General features: G+C 42.6%; 1 protein-coding gene across 3 annotated transcripts in view; it reads right to left on the reverse strand.

The window, feature by feature from the left end:
• CELSR1 (cadherin EGF LAG seven-pass G-type receptor 1) overlaps nucleotides 1-21,427 on the reverse strand; it is a 160,486-nt gene that overhangs the window by 18,883 nt on the left and 120,176 nt on the right. For all 3 annotated transcript variants that reach the window (XM_028747628.2, XM_028747627.2, XM_028747626.2), the window contains exons 10-25: nucleotides 20,880-21,065; nucleotides 19,754-19,867; nucleotides 19,118-19,292; nucleotides 17,904-18,045; nucleotides 17,413-17,533; nucleotides 16,415-16,598; nucleotides 15,674-15,775; nucleotides 14,454-14,548; nucleotides 13,517-13,726; nucleotides 12,762-12,945; nucleotides 11,922-12,065; nucleotides 10,939-11,140; nucleotides 9,678-9,845; nucleotides 7,025-7,151; nucleotides 5,057-5,257; nucleotides 2,305-2,479 (exon numbers count right to left, since the gene is read on the reverse strand). In XM_028747628.2, the coding sequence (XP_028603461.2) occupies nucleotides 2,305-2,479; nucleotides 5,057-5,257; nucleotides 7,025-7,151; nucleotides 9,678-9,845; nucleotides 10,939-11,140; nucleotides 11,922-12,065; nucleotides 12,762-12,945; nucleotides 13,517-13,726; nucleotides 14,454-14,548; nucleotides 15,674-15,775; nucleotides 16,415-16,598; nucleotides 17,413-17,533; nucleotides 17,904-18,045; nucleotides 19,118-19,292; nucleotides 19,754-19,867; nucleotides 20,880-21,065 (2,530 nt within the window). The remainder of the gene's footprint in view (nucleotides 1-2,304; nucleotides 2,480-5,056; nucleotides 5,258-7,024; nucleotides 7,152-9,677; nucleotides 9,846-10,938; nucleotides 11,141-11,921; nucleotides 12,066-12,761; nucleotides 12,946-13,516; nucleotides 13,727-14,453; nucleotides 14,549-15,673; nucleotides 15,776-16,414; nucleotides 16,599-17,412; nucleotides 17,534-17,903; nucleotides 18,046-19,117; nucleotides 19,293-19,753; nucleotides 19,868-20,879; nucleotides 21,066-21,427) is intronic.

The raw sequence follows: 21,427 nt of genomic DNA on the forward strand, positions 1-21,427 counted from the left end.
CTGATTGTTTATTTGATGCATTGTATTAAGTATCAACAGCTTTGCAAGGTAATGGTCCTTAAAATGCAACAAAGAAATCTTCTAAGTAAAGAAAATTAAAATATGCATAACTTAAAAATATGGTGAGGTAGGTACCAACCAAGGAGAGGGCTGTTTTTTTTGTGTGTATAGTGGAAACTCAGCTATGGAGAACAGCTTCCTTGCAGAGAGGCTTGCTTGGTGCCTCTTCTGTGGCCTTTCGGCACCAAATAGAGACCTTTTCATTCATCCAGTCTTTTCAACTGTGTTTGAAACAAGGGCTGCAAGTGATTTATGCTGTCTCTGCTGTACAGAAGCTTCTGACTTCTTTTGTTGTTGAATTGTTGGTTTTAATTGTTATATATTGCACCTCTAATGTTGTTTGTTATAAGACACCGGGGGAATATTTATTGATGGGTGGCAATATAGATGTAATTAAATAGTAAACAAAATAATAAATAATCGTCTGCAGGGTCACATTTTCTGTGCGCCTGAGGGAATATTTCTACCAGCGCAAGTGAAATCTAGAGCATGTCCGCCTCTTTCTCTTCTCAGAATATGAAAAACACTGCAAGCAACCAAGTAATTATAATAAAGCGAATGAAGTTATTCCTAAGGTATGTGTGCGATTCTTGTTCCAACTTGAATGCAGCTATGTTTTAAGTCCCTTTATCTGCACAGAAGTTACTTTAAGTAGGGCAAGAGGCACCCAGTACAAATGTGTGTCTCGTCTTCATTTTGTGCCTGGAACTGCTCCTAATATCTAAAGCAGTGGTTTTCAACCAAGACTGGCCTCTGTCCCTCTTTCCTTCCTTCCCTTCCTCTGATGCCCTCCTGCGTCTCTGCTTCCCAAAGGCTTGCACAGCTGTTTGTTGCAGCAGCCCTGGCTACAAGCTCCGCAGGCGAATGGTGACTCTGGGGCTGGCCAGGGGATGCTGGTTGCTGAGAGCTATGGCAGCCTCAGAATAAGCAGGAGAGGGACCCCAGTCAGTCCTTGCTGTTGGGAATGAACAGACAAGTGGGAGGCTGGGCAGACAAGCAGGCAGGCACTGTGCTGGCCTTTCTTGTGCTTGCTGTGTGCAAGGCCTGCCTGGGAGCTGAGTGCCCAGCGCCAGAGGGGAGCCTTTCTGCAATGCAGGGCTGGCAGTGCCCACTGCTGCCTCCCAAGGTAAGGTGCTGGCCTCATGTTCACCTTTGGCCAGTCTCTGTTGGGCCACTAAGACTGGGGGCATCCTCTTCCCAGGCCCCTGTGGGGCTGTGTGAGGAGGCACCTCTCTTTGGGACAGGAGGGGGAATAGCTCAGAGACCAGAGGCAGCAGTAGCGGCTGCCCAGAGAACTCGCAAGAGGGGAGATGAGAGGAGGCTGAAGGAACACTCCACAAGGGAGGGTGTTCAAAAAAGGGTGAGAGGCTGCTAGCTTTGCAGGCAAGGGGCGACATAATTGGACTCCTAAACCCCACAGGGGTGCCACAAAAATAATGTAGTTGGTCAAGGGAGCTGTGGACTCAACAAGGTTGAAAACTTCTGATCTAAAGGCACCACTGATAAGTATAATCCTAAGGATGCAACTACTTCTTGAATTAGGCCCAGCACGAGGAAAGGGGAGCGATTATAGGGCATATAGCCATTGATTGTGCGGGACGTGGGTGGCGCTGTGGGTAAAAGCCTCAGCGCCTAGGGCTTGCCGATCGAAAGGTCGGTGGTTCGAATCCCCGCGGTGGGGTGAGCTCCCGTTGCTCGGTCCCAGCGCCTGCCAACCTAGCAGTTCGAAAGCACCTTCGGGTGCAAGTAGATAAATAGGGACCGCTTACTAGCGGGAAGGTAAACAGCGTTTCCGAGTGCGGCTCTGGCTCGCCAGAGCAGCGATGTCACGCTGGCCACATGACCCGGAAGTGTCTCCGGACAGCGCTGGCCCCCAGCCTCTAGAGTGAGATGGGCGCACAACCCTAGAGTCTGTCAAGACTGGCCCGTACGGGCAGGGGTACCTTTACCTTTACCTATCCATTGATTTAAAAACAGTTTCTCTCCACAGGGAACTGGAAGTCCGTATGGAAGTGTTTCAGATATGGGGCATTATTGAACAGTTCAAAAGCCAGAGCTAAATAGCAAAACTTTTAAAATGTCAGGCATATCAAGCAGAGAACATGCAGCGATGTCACCAGGTTCCCATGACTCTTTGAAAGGAAGCCATGACAGCCATACTGATAGAAGACAGTTGTAAGTTTGTAGTGTAGATATCTCCCTACCATCTTAGCTTTTCCTCCTTCATCATCTAATTTTCCTTACCTGTTATAATGGCAGGAATCCCCCAGCCCATGACGTAGTAGAACCTCATGTGTCCAAAGTTGATGTTTCTCACTTCCGTCAGCATCCGGTAGATGTGAAGCTGTTCAACGAACATCCAAGCAAAGGTGCTCATGTAGAAGTAGTGCAAAAGAATGGCTATCACCGTGCACACAAACTAGAGAAAGAAAGACGCCGTGAAATTAGAATGGCCTCTGCTGAGCCACAAAATAATCTGGCACGCGAGATGGACTTCCGTTGGACGTAAACAAGCCTCTAAACATAGAGGTAGCCTTTAGCCATCACAATTTCCCTAATTACAGAAAGTTTAGCCTAAAGTCGTAGTGCTCTTTTAGAAATACTTGCACAACGTCTGCCTTGCCAAGATGAATGCAGCCTCCTAGCCATGTACAGTTGCAATCGAAATTATTCCACCTCCATTGCAAATCAGGTTTATTATAAAAATTTACAGACCTCCAGCTGTTTGCAATGAGCAAATCAAACAAAAGCAATTGAAATAGCTCAACATGAACGGATGCTTCAAGTGGTTCCCCCAAATTCAGCTGAAATTGCAATTTAGCGCTTTCTTCAAGCCTGGACAAACTGCAGCTAGCCTAAAGGGTGGTTTACTACATAGGTGGGGAACCTGTGGGCCTCCAGATTCCAACTCCCCATCAGCCCCAGAAAGCATAGCCAATAATGAGGGGTAATGGGAGTTGTAGTCCAGAAACATCTGGAGGGACACATGCTCCCTTCCTTTGGTTAGGATCAATGGCAGTTTAGGGTTTGGATGTAACTCAAAGCTCATTAATCAACAAATGGAAGACGAAGCTTCTGATCTCCTCCGTGCAGCCATAATGGAGGAGTTGGTGGTAATATACCAGATCAAGACACCTAGGTTCATCCCTGTAACAATAAAGCCTAGTTTATGATTCCATCTGAACGCAGTCACCCTCTCTTACACTGGACTACTGGGGAAGGGTGAGTAGATTGGCACTTGGCCACCTCCTCTAATCAAGGCATTCAGAAAGGAGTCAGTGAGGAACTGAACCTCCCCTGGCGACCCTACAGGCCTGCCTCACACTTTGAGAACTATGGTTTTAGTTGCTCTGGCTAGTTCTTTAAACAAAACTAAAAATATGCCCCACAAAAAAAAAAAAAAGTTTTTACTGCTCTAAACCTCTGTGTGTGTGTGTGTTGGCTTCTAAAAATATTAGTTTTGTACAGGTCACCATGATGAAAACTATTATTTCAGGTATGCAACAAAGAGAATATATCATTTTTTCCCCCATCCATCATCCACGGATGATTGAAACCTCTCCCTGCCATGTTACTGTTGCTTTACAGAAACTTATAAAAGCTAAACCAAATGACGAGGAATTCCATTCCATGTGTGCTCCCACATTCTTTGACTTTTCATGCTCATCCGCGTGTGACTCCTTGGACAATTCTTATTCCACAAGGAAGGATTAATAGTTGCTTGAAACACAGTCACTGCTACAGTTTCAAGGAGTGGCCCTTTACTGTGCAATACGTAGCTTGCTAAAGAAAATACCTTAACAAACGGTTTAAGGAACAGAAACAGGTAGTAGTATATTGTTGTTAACTGAGGTAAAAGAGGGGCAAAAGACTGCTGTTCTCATGCTAACATAAAGGAAATTGGTTTCTGGAAATTCTGTCAAACAGAAATACGGGTTTATAAAACACAAATAGGCCTTTTGAAGTGGCTTGTTGAAAACGAAGGATGGGCACAATAATTTTTAAAGAACCACCTGCAGGAAAGATGATGCAGCACTAATAGCTATGGTGAAGCTTGAAATGCTAATTTCCCTGTATTAGTAGTAGAGCCTTCAACCTCTGAGACCTCCTGCTGACAGAGCAACAGACCGCCAGGCACCAGAGATATTAGGTCAGGGGTAGGCAACCTAAGGCCCGGGGGCCGGATGCGGCCCAATTGCCTTCTAAATGCTGCCTGTGGACGGTCCAGGAATCAGTGTGTTTTTACATGAGTAGAATGTGTGCTTTTATTTAAAATGCATCTCTGGGTTATTTGTGGGGCATAGGAATTTGTTCATTAATTTTTTCAAAATATAGTCCGACCACATGGTCTGAGGGACAGTGGACTGGCCTACAGCTGGAAAAGGTTGCTGACCCGTGTATTAGGTGGAAATAAGATGGCAGCCACTGTGCCTGGTACTTCTTTCAACTCTGAAAGATGAAGAAGAAATAGTGCCAGCACTATTACCTTCCCAAAGTGCAAACAAAGCTTTATTCTCCCTTTTAAGGGCCTAGCGCTGAGAGGAGCAGCTATAACAGCCTCTCCCTGCTGCTTATTCCTGCCAACGCTCACCCCAAACCGCTGGTAAACTTACTGGGGGGTCCTTTGGGGTGGGGGGGATGAGACCTATCAAACCTGGCACGGGGTCTCTTAACAGGTGCTTTGACCGAACGGGACTTTCTTCCCAGCAAGCGTGCAGAGGACTGGAGCCATGAGCAACGCAGTCTTGCGCCCTCTTAACAATCTGTTAGCAGTTCTGTGTCTGCCTACGTTTGTCACAGGAACAGGGTAGGGTTCCTGCTTAAAGCCAAACCATCTGCCAGGCTTCTGCTTGTCCCAAACGGTGCTAAACTGAATGTGGGTTGGGGCCAGCACAGCCTCAGCACCAAGCATTGCTTCTGTGTTCTGTTTCGTTTGGTGCCCTGTTAAAAGCTAGCAGGAGCCTGTCATGCGAAAGGCATTGAAATTAACTCTTACCGGATTTTCTGTCTGGTTGATTCCTATCAGGAAGACTAACTCTGAGAAGAAGAGGGCAGCCACCAGGTTTTTGTGGATGCTGTGGAGGTTGGAGCGCAGGGTTCGGATCAGCACAAGGAGGACAAAGGTGAGCAGCAAAGCTACCAGTGAGATGGAGACCGTTGTGTAAGTGATAATCTTCAGGGGAAGTGCCTCACCGTTCTGTGGAGTTAAGAAGAACCATTTTTGCTACATGCCCTTTCTAAGTGCTATATATAAAAAAAGTTACTTGAGTTAATTTCACACACACCCAATCACATAGTGTAAGGAAGTAGGAACTGTGGTGACTCCAAAGAGTGAGAAAAATGCCTTTAAAAAATGTCAGGTACCTTCAACTCACTTGAGGGTTTTTCTTAGTAATAAAAAGAAAACCACAATTAAATTGGTTTCAAACCACCAAATAAGTTTTTACTATTCTTTCCTTCCAAATTTATAGCTTCCTGAAGTACAGCGGAACCTCGGTTGTCAAACACAATCCGTTCCGGAAGACAGTTTGACTTCCAAAACGTTCAACAACCGAGGTGCAAAGGGCTGTTGGCAAATTCAATTGAGAAAATTGAAAAACAAGCAGCGGAAGCTGTTTGACTTCCAAGGCATGTTCGAAAACGGAAGCATTTACTTCCGGGATTTTGGCATTTGGGTTCTGAAACGTTAGTCAATGGAGATGTTCAAGAACAGAGGTTCAACTTTATATCCGGACCAATAGGAAAGAGCATCCTCTAGATTAGTAAACTCAAGTAATCCTTTTGTGAGCCTTTATGAAGATACAATCTTTCAAGAGGCAGGGGTAATTCCATGCACTGAATACTATACTATTTACAGGTACAGTGCAGATTCACTCAGCTACAGCTAACCTTGCCTGTAATCAGAATTTTGTGTAGAATCTGTGGCTTGAAATATGAGACTTTCAGGCTTACTTATTTCAATGTTTCTAGCCCTCATAGTTTTGGAGATAAGAACGCAAGTTTGCCTTGCCGGAACATGATCAGCAATTGGCTCTTACAGTCACTTACAGAAAGCTACAGAGCAGTGTGTGCATGAGTGTTTATCAACTGGCCTGCAGAGACCTGAGCAACCATCTTGGTTACAAAGGCAATAGGCAGGGGATGGAATGGCCTACATTCGCACACCCTGCAGCTTATTGTCTTCTCCTTGATCACGGGTTAGTGACAGGGCAATGTCATTCTTCTCTGCATTTGGAAACATACGGGTAACTTCCGAAGCAGCTCTTAATACTGACAAGTTGATTATTGAGCCAGCTGCAGGGCCTGTGACTTCCCTCCATCAAGATATCCAAGGACTTAAAATCGGCAAGCATGGACTGAAGTGCAGGGTAATGGTGCCCAGGCACAACTCTGTTTATATTTGGGAAGCCAAGGTTTCCTGCCCAGTTTTTATGGCTGTCTATTCAATGGCCATTTTCGTCCAACTGGTTGTATTAGAAAGGAATCATGTCAGCTCCCAGAAGGTTTACTGCGGAGCCTCCCCATCTGTAAAATGGGAGTCACAGCAGCTCCCCTCTCAGGCTTAGGGTGAATGAAAGCTGCAGAGCAACTTGGAAATTGGAACGGTGAAAAAACTGATATTAAGGGATGGAAATTCCGGGTACTAGTTCTGTATATAATTAGCCATCCTGCCGCCTTGTATGGGCCTTCAGGGAATGTGATGGAGATGAACACATTCAACAGGAATGTGGTGGTGATGTAACTTGTTTCAGAGAAATCTACAGTGTAAGATGGTAGCAAGCAAAATAAATTAGTAAAAACAAGCAAACTAACTTTAACAGGAATTAGTGTCAAGGCACGCCGTTCTGATAAACTGGTGATTTGCCTTTCAAGATAAACACAAAACACTGATGGAGGTCTACTCAAACCTGCTTAATTTCATAACTTTAACAAACCAAAAAAATCCCCACGAAACTGCACTTACTTCACGTTTTGAAATATCCATTAGGACAGCAAAACTGGTCATATGGTTGCACTGGCAAACAATTCGGCTCTGGCTTCTAGAGAACAGCTCACATCCCTTTGAGGACCAGCCCCCGGTTTCTCCAATTCTAATCAATGGGAAATGAAGCAAAAAAAATAAAAAATAAAAATAAAAATCCAATGACATTTGTATGACTGGCTGGCAGATGGAACTATTTCAATGACGAATTGCTATTTTCCTTAAATGGCCGTCTCTCCTTCACTCGCCGACTATTAAGTAGCAATGCATCTGTTCTGCCAATTTCCATGCACAGAACTTTGTGAGGAAATACAGACAGGAATAACCTGCATAAATTTGGTGCTCTCCATGTCTTCCCAAGAAGCGCAGCCATGTGTTCTACCATAGCTCCATAAGGCAAAAACAGGTAGTAGTAGTAGTAGTAGCAGCAGCAGCAGTAAATAATAATAATGATTTATTATGTATACCTTGCCCATGTGACTGGGTTGCCCCTGCCACTCTGGGCGGTTAGGGAAGCACAAGAAGCAGATGCTTAAAATAGAAAGATTGCCGCTTCTTTAAACCTTGCCTCAACATGACAAATGTCCAAATTATATGCAGGTAGCCTAAATAAACTATGTAACCCATTCTTACTACTTTATTAGGCTTAGCTGTCTCTTTGATCTTCAAATAGTATTGAATCTTCTCTTCGTTAACACACTGTAGTAAAACTCATTATTATATGTCTCTTTCTTTATTTGACATGTGTATATTTTTATGCTCTTCTATTGATTGCATAAGTGTATAGCTAGTGAAAGAGCCTGCGTTTCCCATGCTTTCAATATGCCATTTTGATGTATGGCATATTTTTTTGCAGAGGCGGTAATAGCTGTAATCTTAGCATACAGGAATGAAGGGCATGATCCAGAGAAAAGTGGGCACTTTAGGTCTCACTGACTGCACCTGGAGAGCAAAGCATGTGCTCAAATTTCTTCTGTTGAAATTATCAAGTTCCTACTGAACTTAATAGCCCTCTTATCAAATGTATAGTTGCTGCTGCTCTTGTTCCCAGGCTGGTAAGAGACTGTCTAAAGTCAAGATCAGAAACTGATGGAATCAAAACTAAATTTGGCCCCAGAAGGAGTGCCGCTTAGCTGCCAAATTTGTCCATCAAGTGGAGAACTGGAAGGCTGTGATGGGAATTGTGTTTCTGGTAACAGACCTGCCAGCACACAACCGAGAGAGATGTGAGTTGGCGCCTTGATTCTCCATCCTTTACTTCACACTCAAAGTGGGCTTCCAAGAAAACTAACTGCCCACCAGGAGTCTAAAATTTACACCCATGTGAGCTGCAGAGCATTGGCACTGCAGGCAGAAGGCTCGTGTTCCGTTTCTGGCATCTGGAAGGAGCACTGGGAATGTCCCCAGTCTGAAACCCTGCAGAGCTGCTACCAGTCCATGGAGACAATACTGATGGACCTTGATGGACCCAGCATAAGGCAGCTTCCTATGATCCTGTCACAGTTAGCAAAGATGTAGGTGACATATGACTCCCCCTTAGTTAGATGTAAAAATATGTGGACAGGAAACCTTAGCTGCACACGACATATTACTCGGCTTATAGCCAAATCAAGGGATATTTAAAAACGGTCTTAGATATGAACCCCATGATTTCCATCACCACTACAGCAAGCAGGGGACCACGGCCGTTCCCTCCACAGCTGTGATCCCAATGGTATTCACCTGTCTTCCAGGTGCAATTAGCAATGGAAAAAAGCTGCCATTGGCACAAATTGGATTGCAAATTGCAGGGCCGGGAGCGGATTTCCATTGGGACAGTGGCTGAAGAGAGAGAGAGAGAGAGGGAAGTTCCCTGCAAGCTGCGGTCAGCATGGAAATCACAAACTTACCCCTTACATTTTTAAAGCCCCCGATTTGGCTACAAGTCATGCAATTAAAATTACATGTAGGAAGGCCCTTGCTGACATGGGAGCTCCAGCCGAACAACCCTCTGTTGGGCTGCATTAGCACAACATATATCGCAGACATAGGTATTTTATGCAAGCTCCCTTTTTTTTCTCTTGCAAGGAAATCCTTAGAATAAACTACAATCCCACCCATAATATGGTTTTGGAAGATGAAATATAGAGAGGTCAGAGGTCTCACAGAATCCACTTCATTCCGCCCACAGGCATGTATTTTTGAGTTTTTTTCATTACAACCAATGAAGATAACTAATGAGAGCAACAGCAAGTTACGATAAAGACTTGCAGGACCGCCTTTGGGCCAACTTGCATCTTCTTCACTTGGACAGTGTGTGCACTGTCTCTTCGTGTGCTCCCTTTAGATTCACATGATACTTGTTACAAGACAACACATACATTTCCTCCTACTAAGCAGCCTGCCTTTATTTTAGCCAAATATTCTGTCTGGACCTTGAGCAGAAATGTAATGGGGCACGAAAAACCTCTCTCTCTCTCTCTCTCGACCAGAGCTAAACACTGCTCTAAGATTTACCCTTCCTGATAGAAAGTGGCAGAACGCAAGATTGTCACCGACTCCTTTCTCAGACTAGCTGTATGAAGAAGACCCATTAACGTTAACATGTCCACATGCAACAGCAACTTTCCAAAATAATACAGATTGTGAAACATACGCAGTTGAGTGGTTCCAGAACACGCAGACCGGTTTTGTTCTCTCCTCTGTTTCCAGCAATGCATGATCAATCATAATGGGGCTGTCCAGAAGATTTGGTAAAGATTCCCCATCTCTGTAAATTATTGCACTGGTTATTGGGGTGTTTATGATGGGCCGATTGGGTAATCTGGGGGGGAAAAACAGGGGAAAAACATACCATTACAGACGTGAAAACAAAGCTATAGTATTTTGCCCAGTTTCAGATGAGAGCTTTCCACTGAATTTAGATGGGTGTGGTGTAGGGAAAAAGTTTGAAGGGGTAGTTCAAATGTGTAAAGGTAAAAGGTAAAGGACCACTGGATGGTTAGGTCCAGTCAAAGGCGACTATGAGGTTGTGGCACTCATCTCGCTTTCAGGCCAAGGGAACTGGCGTTTGTCCACAGACAGCTTTCCGAGTCATGTGGCCAGCAGGGCTAACCACTTCTGGCGCAACAGGACACCGATACGGAAACCAGAGTGCACAGAAATGCTGTTTACCTACCTGCCATAGTGGCACCTATTTATCTACTTGCACTGGCATGCTTTTGAACTGCTAGGTTGGCAGGAGCTGGGACAGAGCAATGGGAGCTCACCCCATAGTGGGGATTCAAACTGCCAACCTTCTAATCGGCAAGCCCAAGAGGCTCAGTGCTTTAGACCACAGTGCCACCCGCTGCGTATGCTTATCACATGTATGCTTATCATGTGATGACTGCAAGAATCAAGTGATAGCTTATGCATGTTACTGAGCCATCATAAATCCAAAACCGCAGATAGAACAATAGCCCGACATAACCTGAAACACAGTATTTTTAAATGGAGTCAGGGCACATATTCTACTGCGAAACAATGAGTCATTAGAAATCAGGTGATGTACAAGCATGTGTGAACCCACCCTTAGAAATCTAACAGCTTCTTACCAAAATGATATCTCTTTTAACATAGATTAATTAGATTATAATTTAGAACAACACAGGCAGCCTTGTGGATGAATAGAGTTGTGGTCAATATTGGTCCCATTCAGAGTAAACCCCCTAAAATAATGGCCAGGAATAACTTAAGTCTATTAATTTCAGTGGGTCTACTCTGAGAATTAACTTTGTTAGCTACAACCTGTAAGTTTTGAAGACATCTAGTATTAAAATCGCAACACATGATTGCTCTCAGGTAGCAAGGCCTTCCCATTCCAGAACACAATAGACAAATGCTACCCAAAGCAAATGAATGAAGCTCAGTTTTACCTCAGGCTCCTTCGGTCAGGATCATAGCTCTCAGGCAGAAACTGCCCCAGGGTTCGATATACAATCACGATAGCAACCGCATGCTGCGCAGTGTCCTCTGGATGCCGACGTTTTCTTTTTGCAAGCACATTTTTGTTCTTCAAAAGCTCATCTTCTATTTTAGAAGGCAATCTAAGGTTTGAAGGCTTCATCGTAGGAATGGCTGGAGATAAAACCAATGCCAAGTTTTACTATCATCCAATGCTGGGGTTATGCTTTAAAGACCTAATTCTGAGCTTGCTAAATATGAAGTGATTTTAAAAGGACCCATTTATTTTTGCCTTATGAATATTGTAATTTACATAAAAATAAAACATGACTGGAATTTTTTTTCCCTCTTCAGTTTTTCATATCAAGAAAATGGCCTTATGCCGAGCCAAACCTGGCGTGAGTTGGTACAAATGGACATGGCGATACTCAGTTAATGGACAGACAGGGGGAAACTGAATCTTCTGTTGAGTAAACATTACCCATATTGGGTTGTATCCAGACCTAGTCATGTTTGAAGTAGATCCGTTGGCTAGCTTAAATCCTGTTTACTTCACTGGGCCTCTCCCTGGGGAGGATTTTTGATTTTGGATTTTTGTTGTGAGGTGTTGTTTCGTTCTGTTCCTGTTTTTATTGTGTGTGTTGAGTTTTGTGTTGCTTATTTATTATTATTTATTTGATTTATATACTGCCCTTCATCGTAAGATCTCAGTGCAGTTCACAAAGTAAAATACAGGATAAAAACATAAAAGTAAGTAAAACAAAACAGCAAAACAACCTCCCTCCTTCCCACAGACACATTTAAAAGGCTGCATTTTTTCCTTGTGAACTGTCCTGAGATCTATGGATGAAGGGCTGTATACAAATTTAACAACAACAACAACTGGATCCAACTGCCTTTGTCTCTGAGAATTCACATTACAGGTTTCCAAACGCCTGTAGAATAAGCATCCTACCTTTTCTATCGGAAGCTCTGAACAAAGTATCAGGAAACAAAACAGACGATTCCAAATCTATAGGATAATCTTCTTTAATCGCATCAAACCGTGGTACTTTAGCTCCCGTAAAATTAGACTTTTCAAAGATGTCAACAGCAATAACTAAACAGATAAAAAGAACTTGCTGTAATACATATTTCTGCCACATACAAGTCAAACATCCAGTGGTGTTTTAGTAAATGTGAGGCTTTGCTTTGTAAACTACATGGATGTTGAGAGGAAATCTGGATCTATTATTGTACATCATTCACACCATCTTAATAACATAAGCCTTGGCATTAAGATAAATGACTAAGGCTGCAGTGCCTTATTCTATGCTAGTCCTACTCAGAGTAAACCCATTAGTTAATATACATTTATTTCACTGGCTCTACTCTAAGTAGAACTTAGTTGAATGCAACCACTTAATTCAATGGGAGGAATTCAATAATAATAATAATAATAATAATAATAATAATAATAATAATAATAATTTTATTATTTATACCCCATCCATCTGGCTGGATTTCCCTAGCCACTCTGGGCGGCTTACAGCACATAAAAAATTGTAAGACATTAGACATTAAAAAAATTCCCACTACAGTGTTGCCTTCAAGGAGATTGCTCTGCTAGTGCAAGCATTTCTGTTTGCCTGATGGAACAATCTCCCACTCACATTGTTCTGGGGGTTCTCCTGACCTCCCCAGACCCAAAGCCTTTTTAAAATTAATTAATCTAGCCAATGAATCAAATAAGCATTGCAGGCCTAGGCCTGAAGCATTAGGAAGTCATATCTGATCAAGAACGACAGCTACTTACTCATGTTTGTGGTAATAGTTATGAAAGGTTTCATGTAGGTTTTTTTCATGTTCTTGGCTACATTACTGAAATATTCCTCGTAGTGTTTCAGCAAGTGTGCTGCACCCCCCTCTGTCCTCTGGATGTGTTCCCAGTGATCTTTGGCACGAGGGTCCAGTAGAGCACTACCTGCTTTTATGATGTTCTGGGAGAAAGAAAGGGGGGAATGTTGCACACAAAATGGAAGAACAATACTTCCTGTCCCCCCCAAAATGACTAATATTGTTGCTACAGGTAAACATGCAAATGAAACAATGCAGACACGTCCTGCTGTAGTCTTGCTTAAAGTTTTTTTTTGGGGGGTACTGAGGCTGTTTTATTTTAAGTATTTCACATGATCAAGATTTATAAAAGCAACAATAGAAAAATAACATAAAAACCCAGGCCCTATAAAATAGGGAAACAGCTATCTGCATTTGTTTTCAAGTGAAATGCATTTACAAGAGATTTGTCTGTTCTGTGACTTTTCCGCACGGCAGTTATTTTGGGGACTAGACGATGCATGGATCCAGTACATCCTACTCAAAGCCTTCGCAAAGTCTCACTCTTCAGAAACACTTAAAGGATCACCGTATGCTGTGCAGTTTCCGCAGCCAACTTTGTGATCTCTCCTTGCAGGACGTGGGTAGGACTGTGGTATGGAACACATCTGCGCTATTTCTGGAGCTAAAGTGGCGCAGCCCAAGTTTTCTCAGTTTCGGTTCAGCATTTCTTACCTCATTGAAATCCACATCCCTCGTTGCAGCTAGATCAAACCCCTGCTGCTCGCTTTCATACCGCAGCACCCTGAGCATCATCTGGTAGGCGGTCCGAATGTCATTCCCATAGAAGGAGCCCGTGTGGTTGGTGGCATTCTGGAGCACTTTGGCTATGTGCACTGACTTGTCGCCGTCCATGTTGGTCTCGTTACGGATAAGCTTTTCGTTCTGAAGACCCAAAACAACAAAGGCTCCAACTTAGCAAGCAAACTCCACCTCTCTTCCATGTCAAAGGGCTTAATGGGATGCTGATTCCCCAAGTGTGTAGATCTACATGCAGCGCAGTGAGAAACTGACTCCTGGACTGTCACGTGATCAGGTATATGTGTGTGTTTGTGTGCACACATCTGTATACATGTAAGAGGATACTTATGAGCCCAACACTTATTCCTGTGTTCCACCATGTGTACTGCCTGCCTAAACACTGAAAGACCGTGTGAACCAGCTCTTGGTGGCCTCTGCACAATCTCAGATACAGAATCTGCACATACACAACCCAACAATCAAAAGCTTAAACTCCACCAGAGGAAATATTAGTGTTCCTTCCAGGTTTACATAATTAATGCTCTGAGCATATTCTGTGTGGCAGAGAAAAGGCACTTCCTGCTTGGTTCCAGTTTGAATAAGAGTGCTAAAAGTTTCTGTAGCAGTAGCAGCAGGCAGGACATGTGAATGCTCAGAGAACTCTAAAGCGAGTAACAGTCATAGGTAAGGAATTGGGTTTTCTCTCTCTTTGTGACACACCTGTAATCCCATGTAGGAATGCCCAGTTCTCACCCTGTGGGCATAGCAGTTACTCGGCAACGTTTTCCAGCGATATTAAAGGGCAACTATGACTACAACACGATGCACAAGTCAGCAGACATTCGGTTCTTCCAAAGCACCCTGTACTTACCATGATTTTCAGATCCACAAAGGCAAGGGTAGTACAGTTGAAAAGTTCGGGAGGGAGCCAGCCTTTCTCGCTGTTACAGTGACGAACAGCATTTCCTTAAAAAGAAAATGTGTTTGTGACAGAGACAATAGTTGACGGCCATTTGCCACATTTAAAACTACAAATGCTGAGCTTTGGGTTATCTTAAAGAAGAGTATTTATTGTAACTTAGAAGGCAGAATGGGCAGGGACACAGAGGGGCAGATTTCATGCCACATCTACAGTCCTGCCAGACTGTGGGGCGGTGGCACTTTCCCCACCTATTTTCTGTGGCAGCTCCAAAGTAGCACAGAACTTGGGGCTGGGCCAGCTCTGGATCTAGCAGATCCACAGTCAGGCTTGCCCTGTGTCCAAACATCCAGCAGAGGACTGGCCTCTGCTGGTGGAAACTCCACCAACAGAACCTGGTGGAGCGACACTTCCACTGAATCCAACTCCTACCAGCAGCACAGATCAAGGGTTAGGACTGCTGTGTCTAGAATAAAAACTTGGGTATCAGGAACTGTTAGAAATATTACAGGTGTTCTAAGGCATAATTCTCTATCAGTGACCAGGGGTTTGTCTGTCCATTATTTACCATTTAAATTACATACACATCACAATGGAAAACATGTGGTGATATTGCAGAATGAAAGAGAATGTATCAGCTATATTTTCAGTAAAAATGTTTTTTCTTTTCCCATATTGCAGGGGTGGCCAACTCCCAAGAGACTGCGATCTACTCACAGAGTTAAAAACTGTCAGTGATCTACCCCCTTTTTTGGGGTTCGGGTCAAATTTGTTGAGTTTTTTCAGGGAGGAGGTAAAATGTTGAGCTTTTTTTAGGGGAGCCACAGTTGTTCAGCTTCTTTGGGGGAAGCCAATGATCTACCGGTGATCTACCGCAGACGTCCAGTGATCTACCAGTAGATCACGATCTACCTGTTGGACCTGCCTGCCATATTACAACCATTTCATGATTTTTAACCTTCTACCTCCCATTGTGTTATTTTTTTTTTTAAAAAAAGGTATTCTTAATAGTTTTATGTTGATTAAACTTTCTGTCTATGCTATGAAGTTTCTTGTCTTCAGGCTCTAATAATACATTACTCTCTGTGTGTACAACAAAGTTTTAGAATCTCACTCCCCCCCCCCCCCCGATGCTATGATAACACTTTCAATATGTTAGCGGCAGTACTTACCTGTTGATCCCTTGGGACAGGGCACTGCAGCAGGCAGCCCAAATTTGGTCTGTGGCCACCATATGCCAGCTTCAAATGCTTTGGGGCATCCATTGTAAACCACTATGTAAGGTGGAAGGGAAAGAAAACATTTCTTTTTCTGATAATATAATAGCACTTAAGTTATAACAGAAGGGATTCTGCTTCGCTGAGGACAAACATTTAGACATTCTTAGTTCTATTCTGGACTTTGAAAGTAGGAGGAGAGGGTATTCATAAAACATGTCAATCGTCAGTTTTCAGTTTCAGTAGAAGCAAAGGATAAAGCAGCTTCTCATAAGATGCTGTAAGGTTTGTACATGCTTAAACTAGCAAGCTCATCTAAGAAGTTTCTACAAGAGATGTAGAAGGAGATCTGAACAAAGCAGCGGGCAATTTGTTCTGCAGAAAAAGCCTCTGTTGGAAAGGCAGTCACAAGTATTTGGAATATTCTGTTTACATTAAATTTGCCCACTGCCAGGATTCTCTTTTCTCTGAAATTCCGTTTAACAATTTATTTTATTTATTACAGAAATCTTTCTATTGCCCTTCAATTAAAAAAATAATTATAGGGTGCTTTACATAAGAGGAAAACATAGCAAGAATTAAAATGCAGGCGAAACAAATCAAAACAACAAAAAGATGCAAAGATGAAAACGGATTTTAAGAGTCGGGGTTAAAATTCAGTCAAAAATGGTCTGGTGTTGAAGTATGTGTAGGTACCTTCACAGCCATGAACAGTAACTTCAGCAAAGGGATTATCACAGCGATTGCACTGTCGCCCAATCACTCCTGGCTTACAGGGACATTGCCCTGTTTCTAGGTCACAGGTGCGAGTGTGGGAACCAGAAGGGAAACAGTCACACGGGTAACAGCGGTCGCTGCTCTGTGGTCTGTAATGGTTTGCCTGGAAAAAGAGAGAGGCTTGAGAGGTGCTTGCAAATCAAGGATATGAGCAGTGGGTAGAATTCACACTTCAATGCAATTTAAAGATTATCTCAGGTATAGGAACATTCATCCTCAGTGAAAGGATGCTTAAAGTCAAGCAGAGAAAACTTGCCCAACAATCTGGACCTGAGAAGGTTGGTTTCAAAATACAGAGATGCACATCTTAATCACAGTTTCCCCTTGAGTGTGAATGACAACTTAACAGCTTTGGACAAAACAAGGGCTGTCAAGTACTCTGCATGTTTCATCCCTTTTAAATGAAATATTCCCTTTCTATGTGTGTATTGGGAGGCAGAAACGTGTTCGAAGTGAACAACATTTCTGAAGTAACTACATGTTTTTACTTCCACAAATTATATACACGTGGCAAGAAGTTGTGACTAGTTCAAGCATGTGAATGCATGTATATGCAAAAGAGCTTGCGAGAGACCCAACTGGAGAAATTCTTCAAAGCTTATTCTGCATACTCTTAATTAATAATGTGCAGAAGGTGCTAAGTTTATTGCTGACTGAAAGTAGGTGTCCGCAGCTTGTCACAGCCAGCCCAAACAAAAATATAACCCTGTACAAGTTCATTTGACCAATTCTCAGGTTGGCCAAATGTTTTCCTTCTTGAAATGTAGCTATTGAAGCCAGGTTCATGGAAAGCAATATAGAAGGCTTGCAGAAATGATAGATAACATCAACACAACTGCTTCATTTTGAATTGCAGTTACTTGTTATGCTTTAGCTTGAACGTTAGTTCCACATGAAGTGAGCAATCTTTTGCTTACCTTACACCGACATATTCCATTAGTCTTATTGCAGTCAGGATCAAATCCCTTACTGATCTCACAGTTACATGGCCCGCAAATGGGATTTCCCCACCAGCCTCTAGGACAAGGCAAATCAATTCTACAAAGAAGGTGGAAAATATATTTAATGTTCAGCTTTGGAGCTACAAAAAACTAAAAGATCTCTTCTACTGAAACCATTGAGGCATAGTTTGCCGAGTTATAGAAAATGGGAGGGGAGGTGGGTGAAAAAATTATTATTGAATAAAAATTATGGTGGCACTCGTTATATAGCACTTGATGTGGAATTTGTTACAAATATGCCCCTTTGCACATTTTCTACATGATAAAAAGAATAAAGGAAAATTCTGTTTTGAATAAGGCAGACTACTGATTGGACTGAGCATTTCTTTACATGAATACAAGGGATTTGGGGGAGGGGGACAGAGTAGGAAAGGAAGGCTAAGAATTGGCCAGTGTAATTTGCTTACTTGCTTTCACAATATTGCCCATAATAGCTTTGCCCACATTCACAGGTGTATCCATGAGAAGAGCTTGGCTTATGAACACAGGTAGAGACATGCTCACATGGGTTCAGGCTGCACACGTCAACACATTCTGTCCCAAAGTACCCTGAGGAGACAAGTTTATAGACATATAGCAACTGCTTTGTAATTTATGACCTGTGCATCTCAGGAAAGCAATCTATTTTATTCTTATTCGCTAATAGCACCTCTTTGGTTATCAGGAAATTTATCTCCTCCTGCAATCCACTGTCTAGAGAGATTACTGTTAACAGCACTGTAAGGTTATACTTTTCTAAAAAGTTGGGATCATATTTAGGAGCAATTTCCGCCTACACACACATTTTTTTTTCCTTTTTTTGCTTAAGGCATTAATTAAAAATATAGGGTTGGGCAGAGGAACCCTTTTGCCCAATTCAACACATACACACCCCAGTTGCAAGAGAGTTTGGGTTGCAGTCTTACCTCTGAAGTAAACGTGCATTAACTCAACATCATTCTGCAGGTTGAGGGCAGAGGAACACCTCTGCCTAGTCTAATGTCCCACCTAGCCCAGGGCAAAAATGGTGTGGATTGCAGCCTTATTTCTGAAGTAAGCACACCTTGGCTCAGATTGAGTTATGTAGTTTGAACTTCAAAGTCAAACCCAGTTTGAAAGAAACTGGCTTGCATAAAGACAGGGAGGATCTTAAAACATTTTGAAAATTGAAACCATTTTTTTGTAATCTAAACAAATCAAATTCTGTTTTGCTTTTCCATCACATATTTAACTCTCTGATTATTTTCAAGCTCGTGTCAATCTTTCATTTTTCTCCTGAAAATCCCGTTCTGCAGCAAGGAGAAACCTTTCAAAATTCTGCAAACTAAAACAAATGGACATTTAATAGGTCCTTTAAAATGCAGCTTTTTTAAAAATGACATTGCAGAAGAATTTGCATTTCGGGTAGGATGCTTTTCTCCTCCAAGAGAAGGCATTCAAAATGAGTTCACGAAGATAATGGAGAGCAACAGGGTACCATCCACAACTATGATGGGTGCTTGCTATTCTTGATTTTTATGGGATTATGAGCATGGATTTCTGCAACTGTTGCCAAGTTCTTTAAGAACTTTCATAACCACAGAATTCTATAATCCCCCCAGGCTCTCATTACTATGAATAGTGTGCTTGAAGCCATTATTACCTGGATCACAGACACATGAATAGCTGTCCCAGTCATCACTACAATAGCTGTGCTGGGGACAAGGGTTAGAATCACAGGGATTGTCCACTTCACAGCCTTCCTTGACATTAATCTTGATTGCCTGCTTCATGTTCAAAGTCGCTACATTGGTGGATGTTTCCCCCATTCTCACTCCCTGAAAAAGGAGTGAAGGAACATAAACAATGGTAACACCCAACTAGAGCCCCAGCTTTAACATGCAGTGTTAAACGGCAGAATGGTATGCCTTCCCCCCTAAAAAAAAATATTCCAGATCAGTCATGGAGAGCTAATGAACCGGAAACCATACTTCTTAAAAGCTGGTGTTAAAAGCAATCAAAACCAACAAACCACTGGATGCCTGACACAATACGCTTAATTAAAATCAAACGGATCTGGGGACACAGTTATGTGCTTAAAGTCTCATTAATTTAAATGGGACTTGTGCCCATTGTCCTCATAATTAAGTCAACTAAGTGTTCAGTGTTTAAAAGAGAAGCAGAAAAACAAATGAATGCCACCCCTTTCTGCCCTCTACCCCAAATCGGCCCATTCCCAGAGGAGATGAGAATGCTTCTCATGGGTAAACATCCCCTCGTTACTTATTTCAGCTCTCACCTGGAGACAACCATAGAAGCCTTGCTGAACAGAGACTTGATCTCCAGAGACGCCTCCTACAATAATGCTTTTCATTTTAAGTCCAGGCAGCTGATTTCCAATCTGTACAGTGCTCTGAAATGAAGAACACAGCAAAGGAGATTGCCACTTCTTTATACATTCTCGGTTACAATATTTCACTGATATAGGGGACGTAATCAACAATAAACTTAAAGAGGTAATGGAAGCTGTTTGTGTTCTGCTTCAACAAGGAAGCATTTCCAAGAGGTAAAATGCCTTTTCTCCGTCAATTCAACTACAGGACAGCCAGTTCAGTCAGTCTTCTCTCTCTCTCTCTCTCTATGTGTGTGTGTGTGTGTGTGTGTGTGTGTGTTCTGCAGCCAGGAAGGGATAAAAATCATTTGGTGCTAAAAATTTCTTATGGGCTCCGATGTGTGATATGTGGGTTTTGGAAAAGTTGCAAAATCTAGCTTATTATAACTACAGAGACCATATTATCCTTCATGCACCATTGGAGGAAAATGGGTTCTTTTGAAAATTATTTTTATTGAAAGGTTTTCATGGATAACAAAGGTACAGTGGTACCTCAGAAGTCGAACAGAATCCATTCCGGAAGTCCGTTCAACTTCCAAAACGTTCAGAAACCAAGGTGCGGCTTCCAATTGGCTGCAGGAAGCTCCTGTAGCCAATCGGAAGACGCGTAAGCCACGTCGGATGTTTGGTTCCAAAGAATGTTCACAAACTGGAACACTCACTTCTGGGTTTGCAGTGTTTGGGAGCCAAACTGTTTGACTCGCAAGGCGTTCAGGATCCAAGGTACGACTGTACATATAACATCTATGTTTTCAGTTCATGCAGTCCTATTTGCAGACGAGTTACATTTGGTGTGAGACATTGCTATCATAGGCTTTGTGAGGTGGGGGGGTGAGGAGAAAGATATGGGGAATGAGAAGTGGGGCAAGGAAGGGGGGTAATGATGGAAAAACAGGTTCTTGAACCCATTACAGACGTAAGGTAGAACAACTTGGCCTTGGTATAGTTCACAGTTATGCCGCCATATTGTATTACTAACAGTTGCTCATTCTGCTCTCATGTTTATGCTGAAAGGTTACCGATGCCACCTCACCTGATACATCCCATAATCCAAGGATACAACAGCCAGGTATTTGATGTCTTTGCCGTCTTTTGCACTCTTCAGTTCTATTAGCACATGATGCCACTCGCCATCACTGATTCGGGACTGAGTCATCCGCAAACTAGCCACCTGGTTCAATCCATCGTAGACTTCAAAAACCACATATCTGTTCAGTATCTGTTGAAAACATTAACTTCGGTTCATTGCTGGAAAAAACGGGTTCTATTTCAATCCCTTGTCACGCACTAGTAATGATACCTGCAGTCTGCATAGTTTGCACGTTCACCTGGGCTGTAAAGTCTGCAGCAAACCAAAGGTTGCACATTCCAGACTATCCTATTATTTGTTTTTAAATATATATTGAGAAATATTTGTATCAATAGTCTGCCTTCCATTTGAATGCAATCTATTATTTTCTATCAGAATCGTCTGTTTATGGCAAATGGATTGATCAGTGCTGTAGCATTTAATTTCTCCTACCTGTTTGTTCTAGACTTATGAACATAAACTGCTACCTGGAGTAAGCATACTAGGGGATA

The sequence above is a fragment of the Podarcis muralis genome, chromosome 10 (assembly GCF_964188315.1).
Source record: "Podarcis muralis chromosome 10, rPodMur119.hap1.1, whole genome shotgun sequence".
In the NCBI taxonomy this organism is placed as follows: domain Eukaryota; kingdom Metazoa; phylum Chordata; class Lepidosauria; order Squamata; family Lacertidae; genus Podarcis; species Podarcis muralis.